The sequence below is a fragment of the Dendrobates tinctorius genome, unplaced genomic scaffold (assembly GCF_039654945.1).
Source record: "Dendrobates tinctorius isolate UK_male_01 unplaced genomic scaffold, ASM3965494v1 ptg000022l, whole genome shotgun sequence".
NCBI classification, from domain to species: Eukaryota; Metazoa; Chordata; class Amphibia; order Anura; family Dendrobatidae; genus Dendrobates; species Dendrobates tinctorius.
In genome coordinates this window covers 93985118-94002910 of record NW_027361690.1, presented here as the reverse complement: position 1 = coordinate 94002910, position 17793 = coordinate 93985118, and the positions used below count along the sequence as shown (strand labels likewise).

Genomic DNA, 17793 nt, shown 5'->3' with positions numbered 1-17793 from the left:
CCTCCAAAAACATTTCTCCCATTGTATCGTCCAACTCTCCTTTGTCTACACAATCCATATTCAACCATGTGCCAATAACTCAATCTGCATGCTTATTACTTGATTGTCAGCATCCCGTAATCCATCATATCTCATTCTAACTAGTCTCTCCAGCTTTTAGTTATACTGTTACGTTCACAATACATGTTTTGTAGACAGCACATATTGACTAGAGTTTTCTATATCTCTTGAAACCCAACAATCCCCCTCCTCATAAAATTCAGCTATTCCTCACCCACGCCCCCACGTCACAAAGCTTTAAGCAGCAGGTTGCACAAATGGTTGGGTTGGATTTCCTTGTGTTCTCCCTACAGATGTCTGAAGATTATCAGGAAAGCTGTGGAGCCTATAAGACACCACTCCATGCAAAGCAGTATTATGTGATATCCCGATTAATCCTCTGTCTGGACTGCATCCAAGAGATTACCGGATGATTGTTGGGTATTCTGGTGCATGGTTGTGTGTTGTGGGATCACAGAGCTGTACAACCTTTCTGCAGTCTGAAAAGTCCATGGGTATGACCGCAGTGACTTCCCGCATCCCATGTAATGCACTTCCTGCCCCATAAAACACAACCTTTACCCCAGGGCTTGTCATTTTTTTGCGTTAAAAAGCTTTGGATCACTCCAGATGGAGAGGATGCTGACACACTCATGCTTGAATGCTTTATTTTATCTCTGTGTCCCCCGCCTTGTCCCTCACCATCTTCCGCATACATCAGCACTGGTTCAACTTACCTTGGTGACAGTCATACAGAGCTGTGTCAGAGGAGGGGGACCAGGCGCCTGAGCTGCTGGCTTCTGACTGCAGATCTCTGTGCCTGGTGGCTGCTTCCACTCTGCGCTGCCTCCCCTCCTCCTCATTATTCCCATCCTTTGCAGGCTGAATTGTGATGTCACTCTGCATCAATACTGATCAAGCAGGAAGCCGCTCTACTGCTTTTAACCTTTTCTCTACTGGGTTAGTACTGTGATGTACAAGATGATACTTTAAAAAAAAATTTGAAAGAGTTTTAAATAAACATCATACAATTAATATGACTGAATAGGCCTTAAAATTAGGAGAAACTTTAGGAAAAAGTGGGACTTAGGCAAAGTGGCAAACGATGAGCAGAGTCATGTCATATACCTGTATTTTCACCCAACAGCCACAAAAATGCCAATGTGACTGATCACATTTTTTATATAGCAGAGAAGTACAGCTTACCTAGATATGGCTGGTGCTCGGATAATCTCCCAATCCATAAATATATAGAAAAGAATCCAGCACAAAGAGTAGCATGGTGTGGAGAAAGTTTTAGTGACGGGGCCAAATTTTTAAACTCTGACCAGTGTCACTTTATGTGGTAATAACTCTGGAATGCTTCAACAAATCCCAGTGATTTTGATGATGTTTTTTCATGGCACATTATAATTTATGATAATGGTAAGTTTAGGTTGATATGTTTTGTGTTTATTTATAAAAAAAAATCAAAACTTTTACAAAAATGGAAAAACATGTGCAATTTTCAAACTTTGGCCGGGGTCACACTTGCGAGTGTGATGCGAGAAACTTGCGCTTCATTACCCGGCACTCGGACCTTTGCATTTCATCTGTGGGGCACCAGGGTGTGGGAACACTACAGCTCGTCATAGCTATCACCCTGGCCACCTTACAGAATTGGCGTAGCCGGAAGGATTGCAATGCCTTATGTGTAAATTGCGGAGGAGCCTTGAAGACGGCAAAGATGGCGGCTGTTAGAGAGGTAAAGATGGCGCCGAACACTGACAAGAAGATGACAAGTTTGCTGAGTCGGCCGTTGCCGAAGGAAAGAAGTGGGAGGAACAGTGATGAGTCGTCCTCCAGTGGATCATCGGGTCATACATTTATCATCATCCAGGGGCAAAGTGCGGCCCCTTATGCCAGTCGTCGGCCCTTCATTGATTATTGTGACCCCTTTGAGTAAGTTGTGCTAGTTGCACTGGAGAAGAATACAAGAGAGACTGTTCCGCGTCTCCTGAGGGGGGGCAAGGAGCCCTGATTGGCACCAGGACTAGGTGTCAGCAGTGACCAACACGGTCATGGTTAAAGTGGCTTTGTTTTGTTTTTCCCCCTCCTCCAACTTTCTTTGCGAACAGTTGCGCATCCCCTGCTGGATTACGGGACTAATACACAAAGAGGGTTAATCACCCTAGGAACAAGGATGAACTGTGCATGGCTGCTTTAAGTACTGAACTGTTTTAACCCTGAACTTTTACTGTTTTAACCCTGAACTGTCCCATGATAAAGCAGCCCACTTGTGTTTAAGGGTCTATACTCCACTCAAGAAGGGAAGGGGAAGAACCTGTGCAGGAGGACCCCAGGAGTGAGCCGGGTCAGTACTACATGGACTATTGCTGAATGGACTAAATGGACTGTTGTTAAATTGGTCATCAGGCCATGTGTTTAAAGTGACTTCCTGTGTTTGGCTAGCCAGAGCAGGAAAGGACTGGCCCATGGGTCTAAATTGTTATAGTTTGACACCGTATGTGTACAGGTCCCAGGAGCCAGGGGACTGGGATCAGTCGGACCCACACTGAAAGAACTTGAACTCTTTTGTTTCAGGGCTCCAACCCAGTGGAGCTGAGGTCACGGTTGACCCACCAGAAGTATAAATACTGTCTAATATTGTATATATGTTTAAAAAAAAATTCTAACAGTTTTACATTGACAGGTGCTACCATGGTCGGAGACAACCATATTCTAGGAGCAAGGAGTATAATGAGGTGGCGGGGACCCTCATGTGCCTCCTCTGCCCTAGTAGCTGCTCACAGGATTGCATTCAGCATCTCATTGTTTTTTAATGTGAAATGTAATGTTTATGTACTGGAATGTCATGTGTCTGTCAGGTACAGTGTGTAGGTGTAACAACCCTGCTGGCATCACTGCATGGCCTCCCATCCCCCGCACACCAACTTACTTTCTGCTTCAAGCCATGCTGTGAATTCTGTCTGTTGCCAGCCCTGTACCTCTGCTCTCCATGTTTCCCGACTGTGTGTATAGGGGGGCGGCGCCTGAACTCTCTGGTTCTTATGCAGTCAGGGTGCACCTGTGTAATATGTCCCTTACCAATCACCTAGAGCCCTTGACTATTTAGTTTTGCCACACCCACTGACCTTTGCCTGTGCAATGTCTATACTCAGTTAGTATCTTGCTGCTGAGGAAGCCAGGCCCTGTTCTGTGTATCTCCTTCTCTATAGGAATACTCTTAGCCTTGCTTTGTACCTTGTCTGCCTGCCAGGAGGCTGAATATCCTGGCCCTTGAGTCTTGGTTCCAGTGCCCTGTCTGTACTCTGTCCTACCTTAATCTCCCTTTCTCCTTGTCCGTGGCTTCCTTCCCTGCTGTGTCTTTCCTTGTGTCCTCCCTGTCTGTGCATCTGCACCCTTGCAGCTCTGTCTGTTCATCTGCACCCTTGCAGCTCTGTCTGTTCTTCTGCACCCTTGCAGCTCTGACTGTTCATCTGCACCCTTGCAGCTCTGTCTGTGAATCTGCACCCTTGCAGCTCTGTCTGTGAATCTGCACCCTTGCAGCTATGTCTGTGAATCTGCACCCTTGCAGCTCTGTCTGTGAATCTGCACTCTTGCAGCTCTGTCTGTGAATCTGCACCCTTGCAGCTCTATCTGTTCATCTGCACCCTTGCAGCTCTGTCTGTTCATCTGCACCCTTGCAGCTCTGTCTGTTCATCTGCACCCTTGCAGCTCTGTCTGTTCATCTGCACCCTTGCAGCTCTGTCTGTTCATCTGCACCCTTGCAGCTCTGTCTGTTCATCTGCACCTTTGCAGGTCTGTCTGTTCATCTGCACCCTTGCAGCTCTATCTGCCTGCACGGCTCTCTAGCCGCTCTGCCTGCACGGCTCTCTAGCTGCTCTGCCTGCATGGCTCCCTAGCCGCTCTGCCTGCACGGCTCTCTAGCCGCTCTGCCTGCACGGCTCCCTAGCCGCTCTGCCTGCACGGCTCCCTAGCCGCTCTGCCTGCACGGCTCCCTTGCCGCCCAGCCTACTCCGCACTCCTGCGGCTCTGCCTACTCCACACTCCTGCCTATATTCATACCTGCACCTCCTGTGTGAACAGGTCCAAATCCTGTTCCAACATACCCCACTCCCTCCTGCCTGCACCTGCTGTGTGAACAGGTCCCTACCTGTCCCTTCTCATACCACGCCCGCCTGTCCTGTGTCTCCAAGCCGTGCCTGCCTGTACTGTGTCTCCAAGCCGTGCCCGCCTGTCCTGTGTCTCCAAGCCGTGCCCGCCTGTCCTGTGTCTCCAAGCCATGCCCGCCTGTCCTGTGTCTCCAAGCCACGCCTGCTTGCCCAGTGTCTCAGCCGTGCCTGTCGTGTCTACCCGCCTGCCTGTCTATAGCTTCTGTCAAAGTGACTCATCCCCGAGTGGGACCAGCAGCCACAGCCAGACACCACCCTGGAGTGGCACCCGACAGCTATCTGCCGCACAAGCCTGACCTCACTATCAGAGGTTCCAATGAAGACCAAGGTAGCTGTCGTAGTCACGCCCCTTCCAGGGTAGTCTGGTTTGTGGCACAGTGGGGCCACAAACCCCCGGCTCGCGCCATTCAGCCAAGGCGCGAGCGTGACAGTAGGCTTAAGGCTAGGATAGGATCTTAGATAGTAGAGGACCATAGGGGGATTAGAATAGAGGGGGCACATTAGAGATAGAGGCTAGAATAGACAGGAGTATTAGCTAGATACAGGAAGCCTAGGGGTTAAGCAAATGGGAGAGGTAACAGAGCAGAGCAGCACAGAGCAGGGAAGTATAGGACAGGCACTTCCTGATTAGAGGTAGAAGCCCGGGCATCCTTGCCCAGGGCAGGGTGCATGCAGTATTGAGTCCAGACGGATTGCTGACCATGGGGATAAAGCTGTGATGGCATTAAGGGGCCCCAGGCAGAGAATAGTGCAGTCAGCCACCAGCGAAACAGGACCATCCCCAAGAAGGATCCTGGGTCTAAGATCGGGATGGGAGCAGCTGAGATGGCGTTCCCAACACTTTTCCCAATTGGAAACGGACGAGGGGCTGACAGGGAGCTGGTGACGTGGAAGGCACTGATGTCCAAAAGAGACTGCCCAGATGGCAGGGAAAAGGAAGGCACAGACAGAATGGAGTTTGACTAGAGGTACGGCAGCGAATGCCGGGAGGAAAGAGAGAGAGATTACAGAAAGAATAGAATCTGCCCAGAAGGCAGGAAAGTGCAGAATACATGGCTCTATGTGAATTGTGCTGCCCATGTGATGAATATACTGCTGTCTAGTAAAGTTAAGCTGTTGGAAAAAGACCTTGTCTCTGAAGTGATTTGTGGAGCTCATGGATGCGGAGCCGACATGACAGCAGCTGAGGTAAATCTGACAGAGCCTGTAAGTGTCCTGTGGCATATGCTGCACGTGCAGCAGAAAGGACTTTGCATTTCATCTGTGGGGTGCCAGGGTGTGGGAACACTACAGCTCTTTGCCACGACTACCACTCTGGCCACCTTACATGGGTATGCTATTCTCTTATCTCTTTTATCTTCTGGTCCCAATGACCAGAAGAGAGGGGGCCCCATATGCCAGTCAGGGCAGTAATTCCCTGATGGCGGCCTCGGCTACAAGTATGATATAATGAATCTGAGGACTACAAAACCAGGTTGGTGACCCTGTGGGTTGCAGTCATTAATGACTTTGCAGTTGGTTCTGCTGAGTTGTAATCTTCTAATGACGACTGTGCCGGGCTATATGCAAAGAGGCCTACTGATCTGCTGCACACAAGTTGGGGATGTTTCTGGGTTACAAGGATTAAATGACTTTGCAGTCTTGTAGTGTCTTGATTCTGCAGGTTTGCAAATAAAATGCCATGAGTATGCAGAGTTGCAAGTGGTGATCCTGCAACCTACAGCTATAGCATAGTGACTGCAGTTCTGCTAGTGTGCAATGGATGGTGTGTAATATATGGGCATTGATTTGGCAGTGATGTGGGGATGATGACTTTGCAGTTCTGCCAATATGTTGTATCTGAAGGCCTGCAATAGATATAGTGAATATGGACGGAAATGTGCAAGTATGGTCTAGTGTCTATGCAAGCCACAAATATGGGATGATAATTTTGCAGTCATCACACCCACCATCATTGGACATGGAGAAAATTGCTTAATGACAATTTTCCAGATAGGGTACAACGAGAGAGCAGTCTATATGTCATACAGGATTCTAAGAGTGCTGTCTCTACATCATATAGGAGGCCGAGAGTGCAGTCTATACATCATATACAAGGCTGTACTGGGACTGAAAAAGCAGCCTTGGCAAACAAACATGACCAGCACACATACAATATAATCCTTCATCCCAATGAAGAAAGATAGCAGCGAGCAATGCAAAGTTCTGCAAATTTTGTCTTAGGCCTCATCCTGAAATCAGTTTTTCTTGCATGCATGAAAGCAAATGACAGGCGGACCTTCATCAACTGTTAGTCAGTATGTAATACAGGTGTCTGAATGCAATGCACAGAGTGAAGAGGCGGATACAGTCAGGGATGATTATGGTTCTATTTATATATAGTGATTTAAAGTGACTCTAAACAATTAGTGTTAGTAGCTACGCAAATTAACATTCAAACAAAGATAACAATAAACTTGGAAAAGCAAAGAAAGTCTTTATCTATCGTCAGTGTTCTGTTCACAACGGTGGTGTGCCCACTCGCAGGCACTTGTGCTACTGCCCAGACAGTGGCTGTCCGAATCTAGTTACAGTTCAGTGATTTCTCACCTGCTTAGCCCAAACAGTAGCATGTAAGGAGTGTAGTCGGTAGTCACATGGACTCGGTTGTTATAAACCTACACCACCTCGGTCACAAATTCAGGCCACCTAATCTTCTTGTTCTCCTCCAGGTTCTGCAACATTTGTAACAGGCTCCGGTGGATGATATGCTGTAATTCGAGACTTATCGATTCCATAGATACGATATAGCTCATCCATCACTCGCCCCTGGAAGCAGTCGGAGTGAATTCACTTCGGACACCCATATATGTGAATTAAATCCTGACAGATGGCTCTGGCTGCAGCTTCGGCTGTCTGATCCCAAGTGGAGGTCACCACTGCAAACTTGGTGAAGTGATCTGTCATCACCAAGCAGTACGAATAGCTGTTGTGTGAAGTTCTGATCATCAGATAGTCAAACATCAGAACCTCCAGGGGTGCTGAGGTTTGGATAGCCTGAATGGGAGCCCTCTGTTCCGGGGGTTTATTCAGCTCACACTGGCGACACCTTTAACCTCTTGTCGCAGTTGAGTCCAGTATATCAGTCGTTGCAACTAACAAAAGGACTTATCTACACCAAATTGGACATCCCTCTCATGGGCTTCTTTAGCCAGTGCTTCTGGGGCCATTACCTGCCAAGTGATATCAAATTCTTGAGGAAGTTGAATCTGTCGACACAGCAGTCCATTTTTCAGGAAGAGCCTTTCCCACTGGCCCAAGATCTGTAGGATACTTGGAGGCAAAGCGTCCTAACCTCCTGATCTGGCCTTTGCCCCAGAGCACTCCATTTCCTCAGCTTTGCCAGCTCCAGGTCGGCCTGTTTTAGATGGAGCCATTCGTCTCTGGAATGACCCAGGATCTGCGTGGATCTGGATTCTTCTCTGGACTCCTGGGCGGTTACTACAGCTATGGCGAACTGCCTAAAATCCAGAATACCATTACTTTCAAGTTCTTCTTTTATGTCTTTCTTCAGTCTGGCCTGGGTGACTCGGGAAAGAGCATCTGCATGTGTGTTTTGGGACTTAGACCGATAGGACATCCTATACTGACATTTGGATATCCTCGCAACCCACCGCTGTTCTAGCGCACTGAGCTTCACATTCTCTAGGTGGGCCAAGTGGTTGCGCAAGCAACTCCAGTTTGAATGAACTGTAATTGTCTGGATTCTTTTCTGTGTCTCTCAGTGATCTACTATATACATATTTTTTATTTTGTATAATGTATATTGTGTATGAGGGTAGCTCCTGCTGGTATGCACCTATTCACACTAGTCTGGATGTGCCTCTCAGTTTTATTGTCTTTCGTCTCAGTGATCCACTGGCATACGCGATCACTCTCTCTCTTCCTTAATGTACCTGAGCCAATACTGCCCCCATTCTGTCCAGTCTCCTATTGGTGTACAGTACGAAGGGCTGAGAGAAGTCAGCATAGGCCAAGACTGGGGCATCGGTCAGCACCATCTTCAGTGCCTGAAACGCCTCTTCTTGTCATGGGCTTTACTGAATTAGTTGACGTTTGGCTCCTCCGGCCGTCCCTCACAACAGCTCATTGAGTGATATTGCAATCTTAGCAAAATCTTTTATGAACCTGCAGTAGTATCCGGCTAGCCCTAGGAATGCTCTCAATTACCTCAGGTTGGTCGGCGTGTGCCACTTTTGCACTGCAGCCACCTTCTCTGCGGTGAGGTAAATTCCCACCCTAGACATAGCGACTCCCAGGTACTCAATTTCCTGCTTGAATTAGTGACACTTCTGGGACTTGACTTTTAATCTATGTCTGTGAAGCCGCTCCAATACTTGCTCCAGCCAGTTAAGGAGATCTTCAAACATGGCAGAAGAAATGATTATGTCATCCAGATATATCAAAGTGGCTTTGAATTTCAGATCTCCCAAGCATCTTTCCATGAAACACTGGAACGTTCCTGGTATGTTAGGCCGAAAAGCATCCGGTTGAACTCGAACAGACCCACAGGAAGAACAAAGGCTGTCTTCGACGATCCTTTGCAGCCACCTGAACTTGCCAGTAGCCACTGGCCAAGTTGGTTTTTATTGTCTAACTAGATGGTGGCCCGATTCTATCGCATCGGGTATTCTAGAGTCTTTGTTAAAATAAAAAATAGTGATATACTCACCTCCCGATGGCCCCCGGACTCTTTCTCTCCTCTCACCACGCTCCCGGCATCTTGCGGTCCCAGTAATGCTTAGCGAGAAGGGCCGGAGATGATGTCACGCGAGAGCGCGACATCATCAGCGGTGTTTCGCGCTAAGCATTACTGGGACCGGAAGATGCCGGGAGCGTGATGAGAGGAGAGAAAGCGTCCGGGGGCCGTCGGGAGGTGAGTATATGACTATTCTTTATTTTAACAGAGACTGTAGAATACCCAATGCGATAGAATCAGGCCACCATCTAGCGTATTATACTCCTGTTACACCCGGAGCTGCTGTCACTGCTCTGCTGTTACCTAATGTATTGTACTCCAGTTGCAGCCAGAGCTGCAGTCACTGTTCTGCTGTTACCTAATGTATTGTACTCCAGTTACACCCAGAGCCGCTGTCACTGTTCTGATGTTATCTAATATATTGTACTCCAGTTAATCCCAGAGCTGCAGTCACTGTTCTGCTGTTACCTAATGTATTGTATGCAAGTTACACCCAGAGCTGCAGTCACTGTTCTGCAGTTACCTAATGTATTGTACTCCAGAATATGTACAGGACTGTGCCTGTGTAATGAGCAGTGCAGCAGTGATGCCTTTAATGGCTGTAATGTGCCTGTACAATAAGCAATGCAGCCGTGTTGCCACGACGACTAAGCAACTGTCGCTGATTGGCCGCGGCAGTTAGGCTGCAACCAATCAGCGAGGTGGGATTTCCATTACAGACAGACAGACAGACAGAGAAACAGACAGAATTAGACAATTATATAGTAGATAATTTTTTTCTGTGACTGCATGCATTGTACATAGGGCATTCTGATGTTTCATCTCTGCACTATTTTGATATTGTTTTCCTACCTGTGAGATTAGGGATTTGTAGGGGAGTGAGGGATAGTCCTCGTTGAGTGGGGGCGCCAAAATCGTGGCTTAGGGTGCCAACTTCCACAGACAGGCAGATATCAGATAGGCCTAATCTAGGGCGGCTTTGCAGCATCTCAGAATAGGTCATTTTTTCAATCGTGGCATCAACCATTTTTTCACTGAGGTGTTTTTTAAACCATTTAATAAATAAGTACTTTTAAGGGATTATATGTTCACTTCCAAATTTTGATTCCTAGAAATATTGTTTTTGATTGATTTTTTTAAAGTCGAGGGAGGAGAAATATTTAGCTTTTCCCAAAGCATATAGGGATTCCTTGATTCTGGGCTAGGGGTAAGAGTCACGTACAGTGCACGTGTTCAGCCTTGTGTAGTGGGTCGCCCTCCCAGGGCTGTGGGGTACTTGGTACTGGGCCGGTATCAGTGGGATATGTCACAGCAGCGGTGACCTGGACCGTGGCTCTGGGCGCCCAAGTAATAGGAAGATGAGAATGGTGGAATGTAGTTAGATGAATAGTTCGTGACGCCACCTGTGGTGCTCGGCAAGGGAGGTGTTAAGCCGACGCTGCATGCAGATCCGCTGAGACTGATGGTATGGTGCAGCAAAGATGTAAAAGCTCCCCACAGGTGAAGCTATAGTCCCAGGCAGTGGCGTAGCAACTGTTTGTGGCGCCCGGGGTGGTCGAAAAATTTGCCGCCCCTTTGGTCGTTGATAATCCGGAAGCATCCGAAGAGCCCACACTACACTCAAAGAACTAATTTTTAGTCTGCTACTAACTCTGCTGTTATTATTTCTACATTTCTAGACTTTCATCTTCTTGCAGTTCTCTCTCTCTATATATGTATTAGCTTGATGATGCTGGATGAAGACCTAATGGCGTTTTTAATAATGTGACAGAAAAAAATCAGAAAGTATATGGGGAGAAGTACGAGGACATGTATATGGGGGGATGTATGAGGACACGTATATATGGATATGGGGGATGTACGAGGACACATATATGGGAGATGTATGAGGACACGTATATATGGGGGGATGTACGAGAACACTTATATGGGGGATGATTATTGTATTAGGACACCTGTGGTGTGACGTCTATGTGGCATGTGACAGCTGTCTGTGGCTTCTCCCGTACAGATGTTGGTGGTGCATTCTCCGGTAATGGCCGCGGTGCACCCAGCAGCCTCTCCCACAAGTCGCCCCCATACCATGCTCCCCAGTATCCCACCTCACCCCGTGCAGTACTGTCCTACCCTTTTCCTCTCGCTCCCAGCCGGGGCAGCAGCACTGCCAAATTCTTTCCTCCTGCCGGGAGCATCAATAGGACGGAGCCTCTGCAGCTGCTACGGTGCCAGGACGGAACAGAAAACCTAGGAAAGCAGAGCTGCTGCTGTGCTGATACATGCGCAGAGTGTACACACACAGGTGTATACACACACACAGACACACACACACACACAGGCATACACAAACACAGGCGTACACACACACATAGGTGTATATACACACACACACACAGACACGCACACACAGGCGTACACACACACACAGGCGTATACACACACACACACACAGGCATACACAAACGTGTACACACACATAGGTGGATACACACACACAGGCGTACACACACACACACACAGGTGTATACATACACACACACACACACAGACACACACACATAGGTGGATACACACACAGGTGTACATACACACACACACATAGGTGTACATACACACACACACAGTGTGGCTGCAGGCACAGATCCTTTCGCTGTTGCACATGGTGAGACACAGGCAGCGGTGTTGGTGGCACATAACTGCACACAATGGAGGCAGACACACACCCAGCGCAGCCTGTGATGAGGATGACAGCTGCCTGCACACAGGGCCGCCGGGGGCAGCTGCAGACCACCTTAACCCAGCCCCGCACTCACCATCTCACTGCTTGGCTCTTCCTAACATGGCTCCTTGTGTGCATCACATTCCTGGCAGCTGCGCACCATCCCACCATGACAGTCCTCCAGTGCAGTGGGGCTGATGCCAGCACTGCCTCTGCCCAGCGCAGCGCCGCTCACTGAGGGTCCAGGCGGAGAGGAGGGAGAAGCTGCTAGGTAGCAGGGGTACAGCGGCTCCCGATAGGCGGAGGAGAAGGTTGGAGGAAGGGTGGGAAGAAGAGGCTGCATTACCCCCCTCACTGCACAACCCCGCAGGCCGAAATGTACAGTCAGTGAGTCCAGGCTCCGCGCTTCTCCCACAGAGGAGAGGAATTGCTTCTGCTGCCACGCCGCCCCCACACACGTGCTGCCTGGGGTGGGCCGCCCCCCCGCCCCCCCACACTACGCCACTGGTCCCAGGGCAGTGTAGATGTGGTTGGCACGGGGATGTAGCGGTGCTGGAAAGGTAGGAAGCAGACAAGACACAGCGGGGTGCAATTTCTGTACCTTTACTTGATAACTGCAGTCCAGGGTCCTGATTACAGATGGTATTGGAGCAGGCTAGCTTGGAAGCAATTCAGGGATTCTCTCTCAGCAGGTGGGTTGTGCAGTCTCCTTACTAGCGCTTATTCGAATGAAGTACTCCCAGTACTGAGTTACACTGGAGTTCCTCCGGACAGATGTTCTCAAGAACCTCACTTGCATGGCAGACAGCTGTAGCCTATCTCGGGGACTCCTCTCTCCTGAGTCCCGTCTCACTATCCAAGCTGCAGTTGTGCCCTCAAGTCTTAGATGGGAGTAGGGCATTTACAGCCTCCTACTCCTCTGGTGTCTGTTGCAGGACCGTTAGTATCTGTACAACCGTGGAGACCAGGCTCCAGTTCATGCGCTTTCTCCAGAGATGAGCTCGTCCTCTCCGCTCTATCTCAGTGCTCCTTCCACACGTCTGCACACTTCACCCTCCGCAGACTAACTAACCACCCCCTCCTCTTGGCCCTCAGAGAGCACTCCTCCTGTTGTGAGTTCATTTTCCCCTCTGTCACTGAGGCCTGGTGAACTCCCTATTCTAGTGAAGGAAGGTAGTGAGCCTGATTATCAGACACCTGGGACTGATGAGGACGATTGGCTGAGTGGAGTCACTGACTGGATTTAAGGCAGCCTACGCCCTTTCTGCCCTGCGGGTGATTTCTCTGTTGACTCTTGGACTCCAGTCTGATTCCTGCTCTCCTAAAGCTAAGTTTTCTGTTTTGCCTTTTTGCATCTAAGATTTGTTTTTGTTTTTCTTGCTTTTTGGATTCTGCCACTCCCTGCTGGAGTGTGCAGTGTTCTGTGAGCTCTGTCTTCTGAATGTACCTGAGTGCTGATTTAGTTTTTGAAGCTTAGTTGCTTCAGGGCCATTTTTATATCAGCTTGTTGGCTTTTGTCTCTGATAGGGTTTTGGCAGATTGCAGACAGCAGCCTTCCTATCCGTTCCTATCTAGGTAGTTTTTGGGCCCCGTCTTTGCTCAGCCTGTCTTTCTGTCTGTGTAAGTGTTTTCATCTTGCTTCACCGTCATTATATGTGGGGGGCTGCCTATTGCTTTGGGGTCTGCTCTGGGGCAGTTATATTTCCCCTTTCTTTCTTTAGGCCTATGTATCTCTCCGGCTGTGATCGAGGGGTCTAGGTCATCGTAGGAACCCCCCACGGCTACTGCTAGTTGTGTTGATAGGTTCAGGGGTCTGCAATCTGATAGTTGCCAACTTCTCTGGTTTACAGGACTAGCATTTCTGTTTTTGCCTCCTACGGTGACTCGATCATAACAGAATCACCCGCCTAACCGCAGATCCTGGGGTACTCAATAGCAGGAAAGAATTGTGTTTAAAAAAAAAAAAAAAAAAAAAAAGTGTATATTCTTTCCTCTATATCTCTGAGGCCGTAGGGGGAATTTTTTTTTTCTCTCAATGGAGATAAAGCAAGTGTCTGATCGTGTGGAGCAGCTCGCTGCTGAAGTGCGAGGAATTTCCGCCTATCTTGCTCGTTCACATGCTGTTGAACCAAAGATCCCCACACCTGATGTATTTTTTGGGGATCGATCTAAATTTTTGAGTTTCAAAAATAATTGTAAATTATTTTTTGCTTTGAAGCCTAACTCGTCAGGGAGCCCCGCGCAGCAGGTTAAAATTGTCATCTCTTTGCTGCGTGGCGATCCCCAGGATTGGGCATTTTCTTTGAAACCAGATGATCCTATTCTGACTTATGTGAACGCATTTTTTCAAGCCTTGGGGTTGCTGTACGACGAACCTAATGCTATTGATCAGGCTGAAAAGACCCTGTTAGCATTGAACCAGGGTCGAGAATCTGCAGAGTTGTACTGTCAAAAGTTCCGAAAGTGGGCGGTCCTTACTACCTGGAATGATAGTTCCTTGGCTGCTCTCTTTCGGAAGGGTTTGTCAGAAGCCGTAAAAGATACTATGGTGGGATTTCCTGTTCCCTCTGGTCTGGACGATTCTATGTCTTTAGCCATTCAGGTTGATCGGCGTTTACGTGAACGCAGGATTACACGAGAGGTGTTGCCACCGGTTGAACAGACGCCTGAACCTATGCAATGTGATAGAGTTTTGTCTAAGGCGCAACGTCAGGAATTCAGAAGGCGTAATAAGCTGTGTTTTTTCTGTGGAGATGCCTCACATGTTAGTTCTGTTTGTCCTAAACGTGAGAAACGCTTTGCACACACGTTTTCTGTTGGTGGGGTTCAGCCTAAGTTTCTTTTGGCGATTACTCTGATCTGTTCCCTGTCCACATTTTCCGCCAAGGCTTTTGTGGATTCGGGAGCAGCGCTAAACCTAATGGACTTGGATTTTGCTAAACGTTGTGGATTTCCATTGACACCTCTGCAGACGCCTATCCCTTTGAGGGGGATTGATGCTACCCCTCTGGCAAAAAATAAACCTCAGTTTTGGACCCAGTTGGTCATGCGGGTCGCCCCAGACCACCAAGAAAATTGCAGATTTTTGGTGTTGCATGGTCTGCATGATGCCGTTGTTCTGGGGTTTCCCTGGTTGCAGATTCATAATCCAGTTTTGGATTGGAAGTCTGTGTCTGTAGTGAGTTGGGGTTGCCGGTGTACCTTTAGTGAGGCTCCGGTTTTTTCCACCTCTCCTCAGTCGCATGAGGTGCCTGACTATTTGGCGGACTACTATGATGTATTTAGTGAGAATGAGTCTGCGTCCTTGCCTCCTCATAGGAGTTATGACTGTGCAATTGAACTAAACCCGGGGTGTAAATTTCCTAAGGGTCGGCTCTTCAATTTATCTGTACCCGAGCACGAGGCTATGCGGTCCTATATTAAGGAGGCGTTGGAGAAGGGTCATATTAGACCATCCTCTTCACCCTTAGGTGCCGTTTTTTTTTTGTGGCCAAGAAGGATGGTTCTTTAAGGCCTTGTATTGATTATCGTGCCCTCAATAAAATTACTATTAAATATCAGTATCCGTTACCCCTGATTTCGGATCTATTCTCTAGAGTCAGAGGTGCTTGCTGGTTTACCAAGCTTGACCTCAGGGGGGCGTATAATCTTATCCGCATTAAGCAGGGGGATGAATGGAAGACGGCGTTTAATACTCCGGAGGGACATTTTGAGTACCTGGTGATGCCTTTTGGGCTCACTAATGCCCCTTCTGTCTTCCAGTGCTTCATGAACGATATTTTCCGAGACTTTGTCGATAAATTTTTGATTATCTATCTGGATGATATTTTGATCTTCTCCAAGGATTGGGATTCTCATGTGGAACATGTTCGGACTGTGTTCCGGATCTTGAGAGAGAATTCTCTGTATGTCAAAGGATCAAAATGCCTTTTTGGAGTACAGAGAATTTCTTTTTTGGGATTTATTTTGTCTCCGTCAACTATTGAAATGGACCCGGCCAAGGTACAGGCCATTTATGATTGGGTTCAGCCCACTTCTTTGAAGGCCCTCCAGAAGTTTTTGGGTTTTGCTAATTTTTATCAGAAATTTATAGCAAAATTTTCTAGTGTTGCCAAACCATTGACTGACCTGACCAGGAAGGGTGCGGATGTGTTGAATTGGTCTCCGGAGGCGGTTGCTTCCTTTCAGGAGCTGAAGCGTAGATTTACCTCCGCCCCGGTTCTGCGGCAACCCGATGTCTCACTCCCGTTCCAGGTAGAGGTGGATGCTTCTGAGATTGGTGCAGGAGCGGTGTTGTTCCAAAAGGATCCGGTAACATCTAAAATGAATCCCTGTGCTTTCTTTTCCCGTAAGTTCTCTTCATCTGAACGTAACTATGATGTGGGGAATCGGGAACTGTTGGCCATGAAATGGGCATTTGAGGAGTGGAGACATTGGTTGGAGGGAGCCAAACATCAAGATGTGGTCCTCACTGACCACAAAAATTTGATTTACCTAGAGTCGGCTAAACGCTTGAACCCTAGACAGGCTAGGTGGGCCTTGTTTTTTACACGTTTTGATTTTGTGGTCTCTTTCCTTCCTGGAACTAAGAATGTCAAGGCAGACGCCCTCTCTAGGAGTTTCTTTGCTGATTCTCCTGTGGTGACCAAGCCTGCCACCATCTTAGGCGAAGGGGTAGTTCTTTCTGCCATCTCGCCCGATTTGAGACTTGCTCTGCAAGAGTTCCAGGAGGACAAACCTGAGCGTTGCCCCAGTGGAAAGTTGTATGTTCCTGACCAGTGGAAGAAGAGAGTGATGTCTGAAGTTCATTGCTCTGCATTGGCTGGTCATCCAGGTATTTTTGGTACTAGAGATCTGGTGAGCCGCTCTTTTTGGTGGCCCACCTTGTCTCATGATGTCAGGAATTTTGTGCAGTCCTGTGGGACTTGCTCCCGGTCTAAATCTTGTTCTCGCTCTAGTGGGTTGCTGATACCTTTGCCGGTCCCCAGGAGGCCATGGACCCATATTTCAATGGATTTCATCTCTGATATGCCGGTCTCTCAAAGAATGACTGTTATTTGGGTGATTTGTGATAGGTTCTCTAAGATGATTCATCTTGTACCACTCCCTAAGTTGCCATCTTCCTCTGAGTTGGTGCCTCTATTTTTGCAACAGGTGGTTCGCTTGCACGGGATTCCTGAGAACATTGTATCTGACAGAGGAGTTCAATTTGTGTCTAAATTTTGGAGGACGTTCTGTTCCAAGTTGGGAATTCAGTTGTCCTTCTCCTCTGCTTTTCACCCTCAGACCAATGGGCAGACAGAGAGAACAAACCAGACCTTGGAGTCGTATTTGAGATGTTTTATTTCCGCTGATCAGGATGATTGGGTTTCTTTTTTGCCCTTGGCCGAATTTGCTTTAAATAATAGAGCTAGTTCTGCCACTTTGATGTCACTTTTTTTTGTAACTTTGGTTTTCACCCTCGATTTTCTTCAGGGCAGGTGGAGCCTTCTGCCTGCCCAGGTGTTGACACTGTGGTGGAGAGAATGCACCAGATCTGGGACCAAGTGGTGGATAAGTTATCTCTCTCCCAGGAAAAGGCCCAGCGGTTTTCCAATCGACATAGGACCATTGGTCCCCAGTTTAAGATTGGTGATATGGTGTGGTTATCATCAAAAAATATTGCTATGAAGGTGGTTTCTCCTAAGTTTAAGCCTAGATTTATTGGACCTTACAAGATTTTGGAGATTATTAATCCGGTCTTTTTTCGTTTGGCTCTTCCTGTCACATTTAAGATCCATAATGTGTTCCATTAGTCCTTGTTGAAGAGGTTTGTTGAGCCAGTTGTGCCTGAGGTGGCACCTCCGGACCCTGTATTGGTTGAAGGTAACTTGGAATATGAGGTAGAGAAAATTCTGGATTCCCGTCTGGCTAGACGGAGACTCCAGTATTTGGTTAAGTGGAAGGGTTATGGTCAGGAGGATAATTCCTGGGTCTCTGTCTCTGATATTCATGCCAAAAGATTGGTGCGTGCTTTTCATTGGACTCACCCTGATCACCCTGGTAGCGTTGTTGAGGGTTCGGTGACCCCTCCTCAAGGGGGGGGTACTGTTGTGAGTTCATTTTCCCCTCCGTCACTGAGGCCT

General features: G+C 48.0%; 1 protein-coding gene across 2 annotated transcripts in view; it reads right to left on the bottom strand.

The window, feature by feature from the left end:
• CORO2B (coronin 2B) overlaps positions 1-11875 on the bottom strand; it is a 121474-nt gene extending 109599 nt beyond the window's left edge. Inside the window, exon 1 of one of the 2 annotated variants that reach the window (XM_073568950.1) lies at positions 11763-11875. In XM_073568950.1, the coding sequence (XP_073425051.1) occupies positions 11763-11765 (3 nt within the window). In that variant the 5' untranslated portion in view covers positions 11766-11875. Of the gene's footprint in view, positions 1-776; positions 908-11762 lie in introns of those variants that run through there. The other variant, XM_073568949.1, reaches the window with a different exon arrangement.
• Between the last annotated feature and the right edge of the window lie 5918 nt (positions 11876-17793).